Source organism: Cyprinodon tularosa, unplaced genomic scaffold (genome assembly GCF_016077235.1).
Source record: "Cyprinodon tularosa strain WSP-4 unplaced genomic scaffold, ASM1607723v1 ctg233, whole genome shotgun sequence".
NCBI classification, from domain to species: Eukaryota; Metazoa; Chordata; class Actinopteri; order Cyprinodontiformes; family Cyprinodontidae; genus Cyprinodon; species Cyprinodon tularosa.
The window spans coordinates 151,068-171,080 of record NW_024038871.1 but is presented as its reverse complement, the minus strand read 5'-3'; the positions used below and the strand labels follow the sequence as shown (position 1 = coordinate 171,080).

The following is a 20,013-nucleotide window of genomic DNA, read 5'->3' as shown; positions in this document are numbered from 1 at the left end:
ATAAGCCCACAACTTACACCATTTGTTTTCCTTTAAATTAAAGCAATTTTTTTAAAGCATGATTCTGGTTTTTCAGTTACGTTTCTTTAGGAATAAGTTTCAAGTTATCGAGGTTGGAAAGCCTCCTTCCCATCACCCCATTATTATTATAGGGTTATTTTAATAATGCTATTCGGTTTAGGAATTATAATTGGATTATCTGTAAACTAACTTTTTGTTTTCTTAGTAAATAGAGTGAATTTTGTTCCATTGTTGCAAGCAAAGAGCATATTTTTTTGAAGGCAATCAAGAAAACAAACTTTGAAAGTTTGCATTAAAATAGAGGTTTTGAGTCTCTTTTCTGTTTTCTCAGATTTTTTTTCTTTTTTGGTAAAAAATGTTTTTTAGATTTAATGATTTCAAATGTTTTTATTTTCAAATTCAGATTAACAGATTTCATTCTTTTTAAGTTGGTTAATTTGCACTAAAGGAGCAAGCGTTAGTGTTGAGCTTGGAGGAATACAAATTATATAACTCAAGATGAAAAAACTATATATACTTTTTTAACAAATATAATATATATATAAATGTATATATAAATATAACATTTGTGAAAAAAAAAACTTTTTTTTAAAACAAAAAACCTGAGAAAACTACGTTTCTCTCAAAATCTTTTTTGTTAGACCATTTTTCAAATTTTTTTCTTTTTCATATTTCCACTTACAAGACGTATTCTTTGCTTGCAACAATAATGGAACTACAGTCATTCCACAATTAAACAAGTAAAAATAAATTTTTAAATAAAGTATACCATTGCTGTAAAAACAACCCTGACATTTCAGTCTTCTAAACTGAGACACAGCAAAGGTATCATTAGGAATATCCTAAACTTGCAGCCAAAATGTCTGCTCTTGTTTCCAATGGAGTTTAAAAATATGGATTTTTCTCAATGTTGGAACTTGTATCTATAAAAAAAAAAAAAAAAAAAGACATTACTTAGTTTATTGCCAGATGGAGAACCAGTGAGTAATTGTGTTCTTAACTACAAGAAGCAGCTCCAGGCACTTCTATTCTATGAGGTTAAACACTGAAGAAAATGAGCAGATAAAGGTTGTGCTGCAATGTTTACTGCTAAGTTTCAAGATTTCTGAGTAAGAATTTGTTTCAGCATTTAAATGGGGAAACTTCATCTGGTGATAATTTATAGTTTCAGTCTTTTTGTAAGCCATGGCTGATAATGAACCAGTGAATAAATAGTCAAATCCATATTTTTTGTTCTAAAATGAATTTGTTTAGTTCCTGACAGACAGAGACAAAAGATTTTCATGACTTTTATTAAGAAAACAAAAACCATTGGACATGATAAAAACAAAACCAAGCACTACTGATGGAATAAATAAGTCAAACCAAACCATAAATCTGTACAAGATCTAAAGGAAAAACAAAATGGTCCCAAGGGGAAAAAAACTTTTTATCATCTCACAGCTCTTTTTTTTCTCATTTTAATTTTTACACACAGTTATGAGCAAACTATAAATCAATCGGCTCAATCAGGTGAACGCTACAACATGGGTGAGAATTTTTTTTTTCTACAAACAAACCGAGCGTAAATAATGCTGTTTCTAACTGTCGATGTCGATACAATAGCATTTTAAGTTCCAGCTCTGCTGGACTGGGAATGAGGTATATGCTAATCCACCCTCTGAACAGACGACGCTCTCATTCTTTCCTCTCCATCCGTGTGAATGCTGATTGGCTGAAATCTGATTCTGGGTTGTGATGCGTAGCCCCGCGCTGTCCTGGTTCTCAGCGATTCAGTTGATCTCAATTCATCCAGGAGTGATTAAAGAAAGTAAATCTAACATGAGTGAGGTTTTTTTTTTTTAAATGAGAGGTCGTAGGTCTGAATCCGTACTTTAAAGTTCAAGTAAACTGCACTGATCAGCACACAGTCAGGAGCGATGCCACGCGAGTATGGATTCAGCCCACAGACAGCACCTTGAAGGAGGATTAGAGCGAGAAAAAAAAAACTCGACCCTTACATTTTATCTTTAAGTGGCGAGTGACACCAGCATAAGTGGGTCATAGAGAAGTAGTGACGCAGAGATAGAAGGTGATTAAAGGCGAGTGGTCGTAACGTGGGAAGGAAAAAAAAAAGTAAAAACAGTGATAAGATCCTGAAGAGTTTGCAGGAGCTTCAAAGAAAGAACATGATCAACTTCTGGGTAGTGTTCAATCTAATCTTAATGTGTTTATAAGAGTCAGGCGCTTCCTTGCTGCTACTTTGCATTAATCCTGAATCCCCCTAATTAATCTAACAGGTAAAACTGCCTGTTTATGCAAGTATTGTGTTATAAAAACCTCCACAGTGTCGCTCTCTATCACATTAATATTTGACTCGCAACAAGGAAGCTAATATCTCCCAAATATTTCCTAAAAAAAAAAAACAATAAAAAAAACAAACATCCTAATAAGGTGGAGGTAAATATAAATAATTTGAAAAAAAAAAAACTAATTAGTGACAGTTATAAGGCAAAAAAAACAGAACATGGCACCAAAACTGAAGTCCAAACCTGCTTGAACTAAAACTTGTGGAAGTCGTAACAACTCAAGGCACACACCTCCAGGACACACTCGTTCCTTCTCCCAGCTGATCTCAGCGTGTACCGTCACCTTCTCACTCTTCAAATCGCCAGCTAATTCACTTTAGGAAACAGAAACATGGAGAACTTTTTCATGGATAGAGATAAAAGACTTCCACTACAGCAGCAAATCTATCTGTGATCGATTGTGACATAACCATAACAGTGCATTGACCCTCCTGAGGGAGAAAAAAGCTAAAAAATAATAATAATTAAACATTTCCTAAACAAAAGAGAACATTAGTCTAAGAGGAGGCGGCGAATCGGGAGGATTAAAGAGACGTGCCCTCCCCCCCCACAGCCACTGATCTGAGATCAGGTTAGCCCCCTGAGCTTAACCGTTCGCAGTGAAATAAAAGATCTCAGAGCAGCGTCTGCGATCGGCCTCGTTCTATTCTCGCAACTCTTCTAGTCACAGAAGCAGGTTGGGGTTCGTGTTGTGGGCTGAGCTGAGCTGCCGGCGCCGCCCCCTTCCCCCGTCTGGTCCCAAACGGGATCGAAGCTTGGGTTTGGCGCTTCGCTTGGCAAACAGAAACAATGCGGAGGACTGGAAGGAAGCACGGAGGGGACCAGTGAACAGAGGTAATATCCATTCTCCCTCGGTGGCAGGAGGAGTGTTTGGGTAAAAGTGGCGACCGGGGAAGGGAGACGTCCGTTCTCCCTTCGGTTTCGAGAGAAGGAAAACAAACAAAAAAAAGAAATATATCTATAAGTAGAGAGCCGGTGTGTCCATTAGCCCTAAATCATCTAGAGTTAATGGGAGGAGGTACAGAGGGAGGGAGACAGGAAGATGGAGGAGAGAAAGACTCAGCCCAAAACATTTAGCTCTCCTCAAAGTCCTGAGATGAGGACTCCAGTTTGCTTTTCTTGCTGGGCGGGGACTCTTCCTGTAGATCCTGTGGGAGAGAAAAAGCATTGAATAATAAACAAAAGATGATCAGCGTTAGCACATAGAAGTTGTTTTTAAATCTTGGTTGTAAATAAACAGAAGAGCACCACTACAGCAACAGATCCCCCCACCCTGAGGACTGATGGTTTGTCCCACTTCCATCAGGAAAAATGATTCAGAAACATTAAATCCAAAAACAGACGGACCAAGAAACGTAAACACCTCATGCTAAACGTCCAGGTTAATTTGGTTCCTTAGAAGGATGGAGGAAAATGGAGTTTAATATTTAATACTTTGCGTTTTCTATCAATATGTTGGAGTTCTCCTCTGAGGATCAATTTTTTTGTCCCTATGGTTACATAACAGTGATAAGGACTCCTGATTCCTGCAGTAGTTCCGGATGCTCCTTCATTCTGCAGGAGAGAGCCGACCTTTCAACAGAGAACAGGAAGGCTGCATGTTTTCTTCTCTAAAGCGCTCAGCCTCTGTGGGTCAGTAGTTAGCAGCTAACTGTGCTAACCTATAGTTGCATTTAAAATGTCTCCAACGGTTGTTCCATGTTTTATCACAGTTTGTCTTTACTAACTCCAAAGACGATCAGAGTCTAGGAGTGATTGATGCCGTTTCAACTAAAGCAAAGATTTATGAATTAAAGGGATGGTTTGTCACAGATTTGCCTTTTAGAGAGCAAAAATCAAATTACTTAATAAATACATATTCTAATGAAAATCTAATAACATCACATCAAAAATGAAAGCACTCTTATTGGTTTGAATGAATAGTTTCTGAATACGTATGGGGCGGTGAACCCAATGGGAGACGCCATGTTGTGTCGCCATTTTTGATCACAGTAGCTGAAAGGGGACAAACTTGTCGGCTTTATGCGCTTTACCTGTATCTAAAAATGTGTTGCTGGTAAAATGGAGTAGTTTAATATATATATATATATATATATATATATATATATATATATATATATATAAAAGAAGTGATCGAGTGAAAACATCATCAGTACAGCTTTTATTAGGTGGAGATATTTTATGAGGAGGCGAGGCTTCAAAAAGGTTTCCGATTAGTTTAATATAAGAGTAGAGTTTAGAAACAGGGCAGTTTAGTCCAGCAACTAGTCTGACCCCCCAGCAGTGACGGCTAGTTTGAGCGTTATCCTCTAGACTGGATGAGCTCTGATCTATCAGAAATCAGCTGCTGTTATTCTTTATTAAAGTCAAACAAACAGGCGGCCATAAGCTTCTATCAGTTCTATTTTAATGGAGATTTTCCAACTGGTTCATTATTTATTTTAGCTGATATACTAAGGGTGGTTGAGCCAGTGTTCTGTCAGACTAGCATACCCATAGTCAGTACGCATGTACAAGACGTCAGATTTGCGTTTATCCCTTTAGTTTTGAACCTGGATGGGCGTGTATCCCTTTAGTCATGTTCAAAAAAAACTATTTAAGGTCAGACAGACTGCAATAAAACACAAAAAAGTAAGTAAGTTTTTTAAGTAGGTTTTTTGTACATGACTAAAGGGATACACAGGTATTGACTATAGATATACTGGTCTGACGGGGTATGCTCATCTGACAGAACACCAGCTCTGTCTACAGATAACTAGTTTATCTACATACGTATTAAAGGTTACATACATATTTAACTATTTAAGGCATATCCTAGCGATCCTTAAATATCAAGTTGTAATTGCATCAGAAAAAAAATGTGTAAGACAAAAAAAAGGTTATTTTTAATGTTTTTAAGGCTTTTTATGAGACAGATCGTGCCTCCTGAAGCACCATAAAAGGTGACCTCTCTCATTTGGTTTATTTTTCCTATGGCAAGCCATTTAACATAAATTTGGTTATAACACCTTTACATTCAAGATATCTCAAATTGTTTTATGAATAGACGTTTTAGCGATTTAAGATATCTCAAACTATATTTTGACTAGTCAAAATACCTATTCGAGATATCTCTAATTACATTCTGACTAGTGGAAATGACGTCAGATTTAACTTGTATGGAGACAACAATTTAAGATATCTAGAAGGAATTACTGAATATCTGAAATACACATTTCAGATATCCACCAATAAATTACAACTAGTCATAAAGTAATTTCAAGATATCTCAATTTTAGTTTTGACTAGTCATAATTCTAATTAAAGATATCTCAAATGCCACCATAATTCAAGATATGCAGTTTTGACTAGTGAAAACTAAATTATAGATATCTTAAAAGTAAATGATGACTAGACAAAACAACTTTAAAGATATCTTGAATTGTAATTTTGACTATTCGAAATTCCTTTTTAGATATCTCTAAATGAATTAAAGATATCTTGAATTATTCAGCTTTTTCATTAACAATATCTTAAATTGACATTCTGACTAGTCAAAATGTGTTATGATCTTTTTAATGGGCTTCCAGGAGGATCATTCCTAAAAAATTCCTTACTGTCAGTTTAATGCAAAAGAGGAAAAGTTAAATCAGCGTGTGACACTTTAAATGACAAATCTGGTGTCGTAATTTGAGATATCTTGAAAGGAATTTTGACTAGGCAAAATGTAATTTAAGATATTTTGAATTATTATTCTTCCTAATCAGAATGTAAATACAGATATCTTAAATTACCATTCCAGATAGTCAAAATGTGTTTTTTTCTAGTCAAAATGTATTTATTGATATCTGGAACGTACTTGTGGATGGTCAGACGAAACCGAATTTATGTTAAAAAGGCTTGCCATATACCATCTGCTGTATTTCCTAGAGAGCAGACAGAGCAGAGGTAATGCCTACATACCAACGCTACACGGGTTCCTGTTTCCTCACACGTTTGCAGAAGGACGTGTTCATACCTGAGTGGCTTTGCTGTCTGAGGAATCCTTCTCCCCTGAGGACAGACTGTCTCTCTTGGCACTTTGTGCTCTCTCTGAGGTCTCTGATGAGGCGACGGTCTTCCCTGAAATCACAGTGCAAAGAGAAATCAGACAAGCTGCTCACTTCTCCACCAAAAAACAGACAAAAAAAATCATCATTCTGGTTTTTTTGTGACCCCGTTTCTTACACTCTAGTGGCCTCATGTGGCTATAAGGAGTAACTACATGATCTACATGTCAGTTTTCTGTGCTTATTGATTAAAAGCTGAACAGATCTAGCAGACATAGAAGCTGAGAAAAGCTAAACTAAATATGTTCCTCCATGAGATCACATTGCATTTAAATAGAAACTAATAAAACAGACATTTGAGCCTCAGCGTTCCTGGTGGTTTTCCTTTCTCTTTAAATTCCTTAATGTTTCTGCTGCTATACTAAAATAAACTACCCAGCTGTCTGGTTTAATAGTTGAATAAAAAAATCAGAGATAAGGAGGTGGTCCTGATGTGGGGGAAGGGTCCTGGGTCACAAACAGAAATAGGAACAAAAAAATTTGAATTTTTAGCGGCAGAAAGCTGTGAAGCAAATGTACATAATATTTCCCAAAGTCTTGAGACACAGCCAGATCAATGAATCTCTTCCATGCCTGCATATTTATACAGGGAGCATGGATCCATCAACAAAGTGGACATTATAGATTGAGAAGTGATTATTAATGAGCTATTTTCAGCTTCCAGAACTATATTATAGGATCATCGATCTTTTTCATTCATTAAACTAATCTGCATGTTTTCCCCAAAATCCATGTTCTTCACTTCTTAAAAGGTTGAGAGAGAGAAAGAGACAGGAAGTGACTGCTGTAACCTGCTTAGCTCCTTCAGAGCAGCAGCTGAAACACTCCTCATTGGAGTTAAAGATGATCAAAGCAAAGAATCCAGTTTAACAAGGGGAAAATTACATCTAGAAACATAACTGGATTTGCTCCATATTTCATTAAGAGCCAAGCGACCAAGCAGTCGTATCAAAGCATATTGAACAGGCTAAAGTGGCTTGTAGGAAACTACAGCTACATGATGACGTTTTCAGCAGAAAGTCTAAGCAGATGTTCAGAGCTAAATGAGAAAGCTGTGAGGAAAGAGCCAACTAAGTGGATAATTAGGTATCTAAATCAAGTCACTAAATGTGAAAACATTAAAGACTTAAAGCAATAAATCAGCCGGAAGATATTTCTGACCAATACTGGCATTTAATACCTTCACCAAGGAGGCCTTTGCTTTTCAGAGAGTCTCTCTGTGTGTACAGGATAGCTTGAACAGCTATGGACGGATTTTAATGAGATTTTCATTAGATGTCTCCCTAAAGCTATTAAACAATGAGTTAAACTTTGGTGATGATCCAGATCCTAATCTGGATACAATGATTTTTTAAAGTTTCTGGATATTTGGCGGAACAAGCAGTTCTCAGTTAAACCAGAGGGTGGCAGTAATGACTGCTGACAGCCTCAGCATCAGACTCAAAGGCTACGTTCTCACTGCAGGCCTTGATGCTCAATTCCGATTTTTTTTATGTTGCCGTTCATATTTCCAAGTATATGCGACATGTATGTGATCTCCTATGTAAACTGCAGTCATAGAATGCAAGTTAGAGGACGCAATGACGTCACAGGTCCGCATGCTCTTTTTTTCCGGAAGTAAACATGGATGGTAGTGCTGGCGTGCATCTAGCGGTCTTTTCCAACAAAAAAAACCCACAATCTTTTCAATATGTTTAAACATAAATACTGTTCTCCGCATCATCATCTGCCATGGTTGGTGTTTTTCTTGCCGCTTTTGTGTAGCAAGACGCAGAATAGTGACCTTTGTCGGGTATTAATGGCGTTCAGGTTGGATGAATGCCACCTGGCCGTTCAGACGCATGTCGCATTTGAAAAGATCAGATTTGTATCGGATTCAGGACCACATAGCTAAGCGGTCTGGGTCGGATTGAAAAAAAATTGGATTTGTGTTGTTCAGACTGTCACGAAAAGATCAGATCCAGGTCGCATATGGGCAAAAAAAAATAAATAAATAAATAAATCGCATTTGGGTCACTTCAGGCTGCAGTGTGAACGTAGCCAAAAAAAACTACTACTGAAGACAAAAACACAAGAGAAAAGGGAACATTGTTGGTTTGTTAGCAGGATCAATGGAAAACTGATGAATGGATTTTATGGAAATGTTTTCCCAGAGGTTTGCCTCATGCCAAGGAACAATTAATTTAATATGGAAATGATCCAGATTATGTGTGAGTTTTAGCTTTATGCTGCTGCTTGGTGAAGTTTTGCGCTCTCCGAATGCTTTTCTAGTTATCTTTGTATCAGCTGATACTTTCACATGTCGACCAATTCATTGGTGCATTTAGCTGCCATGCCTTAGATCAATGTTAATTAAGACAATTTTAACATTTGGTCACTCCATGTTTATAATGTAAATGAAGAAAGAAGAAGTAATACGGGATCATAGAATCGGCCTGGAAATATCAGCAGCACATATCAGGGATTGGTTAGAAAAAATAAATAAATATACCAGTATTGGCTTTAAAAAACCCGTATCAGTTGATCTTTGTTATAAACTCCTGCAAACATGTAACCTCAAACATTTTATCTCTTACCTTCTATGCTTTGGACATAAAAGCGTAGAAGGTAGAAATCACATATTAACAACTATACAAAAGTAGAAATACAAGTTTGTACTGAAAAATATCTTTGAAATAGTATTTTGATTTGACCCTTTACTTTTTAAACATGGTTTGATAAGCTGACTGACACCTCAATAGCTCGACTTTCTCACAGCGTTTTTTTGAAAATGGCCGAGGGTGGTAATAAAAAAAGCGTTCACGAAGTGTAGGAGAAGAAAACAAGAGGCAGATATATCCCAGAATGCTTTGCGCGGAGAGCTCTCCTCAGAAAGCATTATAGTATTTGCGGTCACAGCGGACCTCTGTCACTACCCGACAGTGGCGACTAATAACAAAGATGGCGCAGTGGAGGAGCAGTTACTTGAATAACGGGAAGCAAAAAGGAGTGATCATCTGTCCAAACGATCAGTTAATTGAGTTCACTATAAAGTCCACTATATAATCCCCGCTGTATAGCGATTGACGAGCTATAAGAACAGCAAATTTTAAACAGATCGTGCACAAGGAGAAATGGGCTCGTGCACGCAATCGCACACGTATCCTCTCCGAAACGGGTTGTGTGAATGAAGGCGGATTTACTCAAAAAACCAGGTCGTCTGCGTGTGTGTCGCAGTTAACGCAGATATTACCTCACATACACGGTCAGTTATTGACGCTGGTAAACTGTTGCCATAGCTCCTGGCAAACGTATGCAGGAACGCACAAACAGCACCCGCCCCCTTCCTCTTCTGTTTGGCTAATAATGTTAGATTCAGAGAGCTCCTTTGCTACCATTGGCTGACAAACGTAAGAGGGATTTCGATTAAGATTTTAAAATTTATTTACAGTCTATTTATTTTCGAGTTTTTTTTTTTACCCACGGGCAATCGCTACGGGCCTGAATACTTAAATCCCTGAGAACAATAACTTCCCTGAAGGAGTAATCCCAAGGGATAAATAAAGTTGAGTTTAAGTCTAAGTCCATTAATACAATATTAACTATCATTTTACCTCATATAAAGCTCTACATTTCGATGTGTTTTTTTAGAGCACTATAATACCTGCATTAACCTAATGAAGCCTCTTTTGGAGCAGCGGGATATTAAAGGAATCATCATCAACCAGAAATTTGACTTTATTCTAAATCCTGTGTTGGTATTTCATTAAAATCTGCAGGAAAATCCAGAGTCTGAAAGTGATACTCTCTCCAGGAAGCCTGTTCAGATCCTCCTTGATTAAAGTCATCCCTGCTGGGATGCCAACATTAGCCTGCCTTGCTATCATCTCCTGCATCTCTATTCCACTAAAAAGAAGTGATTCCAACAATCGCTGCCTCCTCTGCAGGCAGTCAGTAAATGTTGCTGCATTTCTAACTTTTCACTTAATATGAAAGAGACCAGGAAATGATGATAAACGGCCCACAGCTAAGTGCTAATGATGCTAACACCACACCCACAAAACACACGTCAAATTCTTATGCGTGCGAAAAAAAGTAGTCTAAAAGGTGGTCAGAATGAGCCCTATTTCTTTTTTTTTTTTTCTGGTAAAGATGATTAAACATGAATTTAAAGAATTTTATAAGCGTTGTATATGAAAAACAGCAAACAAACGGACCAAATATCTGACTAAAATATGTTTGCATGCATGGGATCATTTGGTGTGCTTTTGTTGTGAAGGCTAAGGCAGAAAAGTTGGCAGTTAAATGCTGTGGGGGTCATTGTAGCCACAGGTGTGCAGTACATTTTAAGGGGAAGTGGTTGTTTCAGCTTGAGTGAGACCGAATCGACGAAAAACACAAACAGGAGGCTGTTCATGCTCCGCCTGATTTCCTCTTTACATCCGTCCTGCCGTCCTCTCTGGGTTAAAATCATGGCTGTAGCACAGAGGAGCCTGCCTCTCTGCTCTGGGGGGACGGGTCTTTGGCTCCTCATGACCACTATTGAGCATTTTCCCTTTGGATAAACTTTACATGCTCAAGTGCGCTCTCACAAACAACTGCAGGAGCTTGGTTCCAGGAACTTAGAGATTCCTCTCCATACAGAAAGCCAATATTCTTATCTTCAGCTACCACAGTATACATGTCAGATTAAATTATAATACTTATACTTCAGCGATAGTATCAATGTGCTACTTTACTGTATCTCTCGTACCATATCCGTTGGTTGTGCTGTTCTTTTCACATCTCCTTGCAGGTGATGAAGAAGATTGAAGATGTTTTATCATCGTCTCCCTTTTATCTCCTCTTTCTTTCATCTTTTCTCCTTTTTCCTGTTTTTCCTTTCCTGTTCTACTTACATTGCGGTGTCCATATAATATCTAATACACCCTGCATAATAATAATAAACTATTTATATGCATAAATCAAGAGGAACACTATGGCGATAGCCGTACAGCTCCTGAAAGAAAAATCTGTTGGGCTCTTTTTGGCATCAAGACAATTATTCTTATTGCCACGTCGCCAGACAGGACATTGAAAATAAATAAATAAATCATGGCCAGCCTGCTTTTTAGTTTGTGTTTGGTCTGACCTCTCTTGCTGTCTGGGCTCTGGTCGGTCTTGGCCTCGCCGTTGTCACGGTGAGATGCGGCGTTAGACTCCGGGGCGGGGCTGGTGCTACAGCTGTTCTCCTGTTTCACTGGAGACGAGTCGGCGATGGAGCTCTGGTTGCTGTTGTCATCTGGAAAAAGGGAGATTGAGAGTCTGTGACTCAGAAAACACTATAAACACGACTGAAGATGTCTTTAATTGGAGGGAAAACGTCTATAAAAACCCACCATGCATGTCCATCATCCCTGGAGAGGAGCTGTTCTCTGGCGTCGTCAACTCTGAGCCGTATTTATCATCTTTGCCTTTCTTCTTATTTTTGTTCTTCTAAACCACAGGAGGGACAAACGGCATTTGAAAGAGGGAAAAATAAAGATGTTTTTTAGTAAGAAACAGTTAATTTAGAGTGACAGAGCAGATTAAAGTTTTGGACTCACGTCGTCTGATTTTGGCTCCGTCACCGGCACCCACTTGTAGATGCGAAGGGACGTGTCTCCAACCGTCACCCATTTCTTCTCCCTGAGCAGGAAAGACAGACAAGCAGATTAAAACGGGTCGTCTGGTGAAAAATAGACTTAATAAGGAAGTTTTACTGAAATAATTATTTAAAAAAAACTTGTTAGGTTTAAATTTGGAAAAATAAAGCTTTTCTGGGAAATATTTTGGTCTCTGCTTTGAGAAACGGCTGGTTTCTGAGAAGTTCTGAGAAAATGTCATGAATATTAACGTTCCCAATGATGAAAAGGAACATTTCAGTAGATGATGCACTTTCTGATCAAGTTAACATTTTGTTTTAGAGAAACAAAAAATAAAACAACATTAGTGGGGAGTACAAACTGTTAAAAATAAATAATTTAGTATTTTTCATTAACAAAAAACTAAAGGACCATCTTATTTAGAAAGGTCTTTTCATAAGTTCTACGGTAGTATGGCCTTTTCTGTATAAAATGAAATATAAACATACATATTTGTAGATTAGGGTTCACAGAATTTTGGCCGATCACCGATCTTCAAAAAACAGGGTTCTGATTTTAACAGATATCCATTTTTTCTTGTATAAATAAGATTTTCCTTCATAATATGCCATCAATGTTTCATCAATGATCTTACTGAAAAATATTGAATATCTGTGAAATAATGTACTCTGGTTTTAACAGGATTAACAATGACTGATGACCTTTGCAGAGGAGGATAAATGTCAGCCGATCCCCCAAAATTAAGGAAATTGGGGCCCATCAATAAACGCCCACACAACATGTTACATATTTTCTCTTTACCAAACAAACACCAAAATAACGCTACAAAGATGCCATCCAGTGTCTGTTGGTAGGTGTGGATGGATGAGCGTTATTATGCTCACCTTGATTAGAAATACCACTTTATAAAATTAACATAAAAATGTATTTATACCATATTTGATTTGTTTTTGTGCTTTTACTGTTATTTATATTCTAATGCTCTTTAACAAGAGCTATTTATTTAGCATATAAAACAACCCTGACATCAATTTTTTTCTTCTTTGTAAGGATAAGAACATATTAACAAACAGATAAATTGGTCGTATTAACTGATAGGCAATGGTGTAAATATCAGTCAGACAGTCAGGCCCCATCACTGACACATGGTGGCCCCCCGACATAATTGTAGATAAGGACGTGTCTTTCTAGATGTAATGGGCGAAAACTTCCTCTTAAATCCATCTGATACTAAAGTGACTGACCCCACTGGACCGTATTTATACCGCAACACATGATGGTGAGCCGTTTAAACACGACACCAATAGCAAAGCAGACAGTGGCACTTTTAATCACTACTTTAATAATTGTGTATAGTTCATTAGTTGGCAACAAAATACACTCATATAATATGTTTCAAACCGCAATAAAGATCTTAAAAGAACAATGTATTTGATTTTTTATACTACGACTTGGAATTATGGGTAATCCAGAGCGTAGATTAAAACCATAACCGTTATGACAATGTGTTAGCGACGATGGATAGCAAAAAGAGGTACTTAAGAGGATTCCAGAAAAGAAAAAGGAAAGAAGAGCTGCTGGAAGAACGGAAAAAAACTTCCAAAAATAAACACTTTCTTTTAAAGAACAGAAGAGGGAGAGGAGGACGTTGCTGCTGTAGTGGGTAAAGATTGCGATCAGGAGATGAATGGTGAGAGCGTGGGTGAGGAGGGGGGCTGTGAAGCTGAATGTAGCCCCATGGCTTGTTGTGCTAATATACTAAAGTATATCCATGTCTAGTGAAGGTGAAGAATGAAGAAGTGTTTATGTATGGGGGCACGTTTCAGCTCGGTTGTCTACGGCGGCGGTTCAATAAGCATCTGAAATGAGTTTTTGGAACTTGGGATGTCTGTAACATGTGGTGGTGCGCTGTCACCAATTGTTCCATTCAAGGTGCACAGTCACCATTTTTCCGTGTGTGATGTGTGATCATATACTACTGAGAATTGCATAATTGTATCTTCTTGGCCGATTTATGGAACCGTCGCCATATCCTGAACCTTTATCAGAGTTGTACTTCATATGGGGTCAACCCAGATAATGTTGCTTACAGGCCTATTGTTGTATCGTTGCTGATACGGATAATATTTGGACATCAGACCAACTGCTCGCTGATATGTCCTGCTAGTTCTTTAGGCAGATATTGCTTTCCCTTCTCTAATGATAAAAATGACGAAAGCAAACATCTAACAACTCTAAACTTAGAAACTTTTTTCAACAAATCAAAGAAAACAGTGACTTTAAATAATTCCAAAGAATGGCCTCTGAATGAAATACTGAAATTAAAGATTCATATATACAGCAGTTGATACCAAAAAAAAAAATGTTTGCAGCCAGCTTACTGGCAGTGTGCAGCAACATATAAGGAAGAAGCAGTCTCTAAAATCTTATAGATAACAAAATATTTAGTCAAAAATAACAATAACCACCTGTTTCCTAATTGTTTAAAATGTATATTAACATGTAGCTTTTATTTAAAAATAAAAAACAAAACAGCAAAAGGAAAAATCTGGATGTTTTCAACATACTTGTTCCCTTCTGGGAAAACCCTAAAACAAGTTTAAAAGGGACACAAAATTCAAATTATAATAATTAAATTTACTGTAAAGTATCCTATCACATTTGATTTTTATTTTGTACAACTAGAATATAAAAGCTAGAATAAAACCAAACTTTTTTTCTGTTTAAAGAGAACAGAATGTGATTTTTCTGATAAAAAAAAAAAAAAAAAAAGATAACATTGATAAAAAATATCAGCCCATTCCTAGTAAAATCATTTTGCAGCCAGCTTACTGGAAGTGTGCAGCACCAAATTTTAGTGGTTATAAAACCTCTAAAATCTTCTAGAAACTATAATATTCAATATAACCAGTAATGACAGTAACCAATCAATGCCCAATTGTTAGATTAATATTGAAATTAACGTGGCTTTAATTAGAAAAAGAAGAAAATTCATAAGTTAAAAACAAAAACTTAAAAAAAGTGAAAGGAAACATCTGGATGTTTTTGACTGATTCTTTCCCTCACGGGAAAAAAACGAAAATTAAAGAGATTTCAAATTTATATTATAAAATAAAATAATAATATTAATCTTAAATGATATTTAATGTTTTGCGAACACAGAATATTAAAGTTCAAATGAAACCAAACTTCTTCCTTTGACCCGGAGACGTTTGATTAATCTGAATTAATCCAGATTATTTGTGACCCCGAGCGCAGTTAAACATCTTCATCCATAAACATCATGTCCTCGCAAAAACACGCGCTTCTTTTCCGTTTCTACCGAGCAGATTAATGTGATTAATTGTGGTGTAAAACAGATAAAGACTGAGTCACTGGCTGTTCAGCCATGCAGCCTACTTCCCTCTCCCAACCCCCACCGTGTCTCATTCTCCGGCAGACCTAAAGGGCGACTCAAAGCGCTTAATTTAAAACTCCTGGCGGACTAAAGTGCTCTGACTCCGGAGCTCCGGCCTCTAAATGTGCCCCAGCGGCCGGACTGGTCGGGTTTTTAGCCGCTAGCGGCTCCAGGCTCGACCAGCAATGGCTTCATGTGACCGCAGCGAAATGGCTTCTAGGTTCAACCCTTTTTTTTTTTTTTTTTGCCGTTAAAATCAGCGGAAAAACACCGGCTACAAGCTGTCTGCTTTCCGCGGGCAGCCTCCTAAAGCCGCGGGGAGGAAGGAGCTCCTCACCGGGGCGCTCCGCTAGCACCTGAGCCGGTAGTTGATCTGCTGAGAGAGAAAATCTGCCCTTTATCTTTCTATTTCATCCCTCTCTCTGTCTCGCTCCTTCCCTCTCCTCCCCCAACAAGCCTTTTCTCCTGTTAGATAACGAAGCCTGCACTTTTCTAGCTTCTTCTTCTTACCATTTTCGTACTTTCTCAATAGCGGCCATAACCCTCTTGATGTCATCTTTGGCCCTACTCCGGGTCTCCGCTCGGACCGACCTGCCCGACATTGCCGCGGTGGGGATAATATTTTTAAAGCTCGCCGGCAGTTCAGACACAATGCAAACAGTAGAGCGCACAGAGGAGCCAGTGCGCATGCGCGGGGAGGAGGGGGGAAGGGAGGGGGCCTGCCGGCTGCAGCTGCACTGAGCAGAGAGTCTGCCTGCTGAGCTGAGAGCAGAACAAAGAGTTCAGCTGAAAACTGATCACAGCGTCCATGAAGCACAGAAAACTGGGAGGATGTTTCACTAAAACCATGTCTGCAGTGTGAGGAGATTAAAATAGGATTTTATGTCATTTATTGTTTATATGAGCAGGGGCCCATACTGGGGCCCCAGCACATAACTCACAACCAGGAACCTAATCCAAGAAAAGAGAAAGAAAAAAAACTCTCTTTTCTTTTTAATTTTTGTCTTTTCTGGCTTGCTTTCTTCCTTTCTTTCTTTAAGTCTTTTGAAATTGTGTTCTTTTTGAAAAAAAAAATTATTTGTTATTTTTTTAATTTTCTTTTTATCATAATATTATTTATATTATATTTTAATTAATGTTTTAAAATAAAATTGTGTCCTTCCTTTTTTCATTTTTTATTTTATTTCTATTATGTTTTATTTATTTTTCTTATATTATTAATATTATATTATAATTAATAAAAAATAAAATTGTGTCCTTCCTTTTTTAATGTTTTTTTTTATAATTTTCTTTTATTTATTGTTTATTTTCTTTCTATTATTATATGATTAAATCATAATTTACAAAAAATGAAATTGTGTCATTTAAAATTTTTTTATTTATTTTTAATTTATGTTTTGTTTTCTTTTATTATAGCATTATTTACATTATATTATGATTAATAAAAAATGAAATTGCGTTTATTTTTATTTGATTATTTATTTATTATTTTCTTTTATTTATTCATTTTTTTATATTATTTATATTGTGATATCATAATTAATAAAGAAAAATTAAAAAAATGAAATTGCGTCCTTGCTTTTTTTATTTATTTATTTTTTTATTTATGTTTCATTTTCTTTTATTATAGCATTATTTACATTATATTATAATTAATAAAAAATAAATTGCATCCTTTTTATTTTATTTATCATTTTCTTTTATTTATTCATCTTTTATTTTCTTTTTATAATATTTATATTGTGATATCATAATTAATAAAGAAAAATAAAATATTTAATTGTGTCCTTCCTTTTAATTTTTCGTGGTAGACAACAAACCTGTAAGATGAAGGCGAGGTGATTCACTGTTCTTTATTAATTTACTTATTTCGATTCAGTTTATTTATATAGCGCCAATTCACAACACATCATGGCACTTTACAAAGACAATTCAATCAGATCATCAAGTCAGATTGGTTAAAAGTTTTCTGAGGAAAACCAGCTGATCGCATTGACTGTTTGGTTCTTCAGCAATCTTTCACACCAACCATGCTTGTAGCGACAGTAGAGAGGAAAACTCCCTTTTAACAGGAAGAAACCTCCAGCAGAACCAGGCTCAGTGTGTGCGGCCATCTGCAGAGGCCGACTGGGGTTTAAGGAGACAGAAGCAGAGATAGAAAAAGAAGCAGAGATCCAAAGGGCAACTGTAAACCAGCTCCACAGGCGGCCCCGTCCAGGAAACACACAGCCAGACAGACGAGATCTGCACCAATTCTGCCAGGCACAGTAAAGGAAAACAGAAAAACACTGAAAACAGGCTGAGCTCCAACATCTATAAACGAAGTAGTTGATGGCGGCAGCACAGCTGATATTTCTCTCCAGGATGGAGTCACAGCCAATCAGTAAAGACCAGATGAAGCTACTATGATGAGAAAAAGCAAAGAGAGTAGTATAATGTCTTCTTCTTCTTCTTCTTATGAGATTTTATGGCGGTTGGCAAACTTGTGAAATGTGCATTACCGCCACCAACTGATATGGAGTAAAGCAAGGAAACAGGAAACGATTCACCCCCCCCCAAAAAAAAAAAAAAAAAAAAAAAAAAAAAAAAAAAAAAAAATACTATAAAATAACCTGTGTAACTTAAACCCACATAATACTAAATTATACTAAATTACATTTGCCCGTATAATTTTAATTTACTCTAGGTCATCGTACCTCTGCCAGTTTCCGATGGTCCCATTGGTCTTTCCATCATGCTTCCAACCATCTCCCATTTCATATCTTTAACATCCAGATATTTTTCTGCAGCCTTCACTATTATTTTGATTTTTTCTGTTTTTTTTGTCGTCTGAGCAGTACAATTAATCACTTCCACCATGAAAAGAACAAAATTTGTCTTTTTAACAATTAGTGAGTCTTCATCAATTTTTGGAGATTTCTCTAGAGATTTGAAATTTGCCGTGTGTTTGAACTATAGGTTTGGGTTTTTTCTGACTGAGATGGGATCCTTTTTGCATAGCTTCAGCATAAGATATTCCAACTCAAATTTCATTTAATTTTTTATTTTTTTAATTTAGTTTTGCTTTCTTTTATTATAGCCATTATTTACATTATATATGATTATAAAAAATTAAATTGCGTTATTTTTATTTGACTTATTTTAATTTATATCATTTCTTTTATTATTCATTTTTTTATATTATTATATGTGATATCATAATTAATAAGAAAATTAAAAAAAGAATCTCATGCTGTTGTTTATTTATTATTTTATTTATTGATGTTTACCATTTACTTTTATTTAATTGCTTATTTCCATGATATTTAATTATATAAAAACTCAACTTTGCATCCTTTCTTTATTTTATTTACATTTTCCGTTATTATCACTTCTTTTTCTTTTTAATCATTTATATTGTCAGAATCATACTTAATAAAGAAAAATAGAGAACTCTCAATGATCCTCCTTGCTTGATTTTTCGTGGTACACCAAAGCCTGAAGAATTTAAGGCGAGTCGTTCAATTTCTTTATTAATTACTTATTTGCATTCAGTTATTTATGGCCTCTCTGCAGTAATAGCAGTCATGCACTTGTACAGAAATCTGCAATCGATTCATCAATCAATGTGTTAGAATGGTTTTCTGTAAGGAAACCTGATTCCATTGTACAAAGTTTGCTGATTTCAGACTTTGAATACAGACCATGTTGTAGCACAGTATTGAGAAACTCTTTAAAGGAATGTATGAATTATCAGCAGACCAGGATGTTTGAACTAGCATTGCAAGCCACTGGTTAAGGATCAGACTGATTTAAGAACAAGATCCAGGAACTTGTAACCATTCAATGGCGCCCGTCCAGAACACACACCAGACACGTATTTCCCAATCTTCAGCACATAAAGGAAAACAAGAAAAAACTGAACGCCTGACTTCCTACACATAACAGTATATGCGGCGCACAGCTGAATTTCTCTCCAGATGAGTCACAGCCAATCAGTAAAACCAGATGAACTCATAGAAAAAAGCAAAGAGAGTAGTATAATGTTATATGTGGAACTCATTAAATACTGCAGAATCGGTCTTTGTCAGACACGTGACTGACACGCCCCCTAGCGCCATTTTTGTGGTGAGCGGAAGAAAAACAAAACAGCAGAAAACAAGAGGAGAGCGCTGCCAGCCAGCAGCGAGGATTATCACTTAAATGGAAAAGAACAAGAAAACTGAACGGATACCCTACCCAGACAAACTTTCTAAAGCTGCTAGGGAACGATATTATATATTATTATTACAGTGACAAGGCAGATGTTGTGGGCAGTTGCACAGATAGCTGCAGTTATTAGAGCAGTTTGTGCTGCTCATCAGACTGAACGAAAAAACTTGTCATAATTTTTGCACATTGATAAGTTGCACACTGTATTTGCTGTTCACTTTATCCAGGCCTGTTTTCACTGGGATCTGCAGGCTTCTTCACAGATATCACCTGTTAGGTCATATCTCTACGGAAGACTACAGACCACAGTGAAAACAAGTCCTGGGAAAATGAAAATCTTCTAATTTAATCATAAGAGCAATCTG

At 36.6% G+C, this 20,013-nt stretch overlaps 1 protein-coding gene across 1 annotated transcript; it reads right to left on the bottom strand.

Annotated features, from left to right (window-relative positions):
- Nucleotides 1-1,297: 1,297 nt before the first annotated feature.
- On the bottom strand, nucleotides 1,298-16,144 carry bcl7a (BAF chromatin remodeling complex subunit BCL7A). The gene is made up of 6 exons (XM_038286991.1): nucleotides 15,968-16,144; nucleotides 12,022-12,103; nucleotides 11,815-11,911; nucleotides 11,568-11,717; nucleotides 6,367-6,470; nucleotides 1,298-3,517 (listed from the first exon to the last, which is right to left on the bottom strand). Exons 1-6 carry the CDS (start codon nucleotides 16,057-16,059, stop codon nucleotides 3,443-3,445), a joined length of 600 nt encoding a protein of 199 aa, XP_038142919.1. The 5' UTR covers nucleotides 16,060-16,144; the 3' UTR covers nucleotides 1,298-3,442.
- Between the last annotated feature and the right edge of the window lie 3,869 nt (nucleotides 16,145-20,013).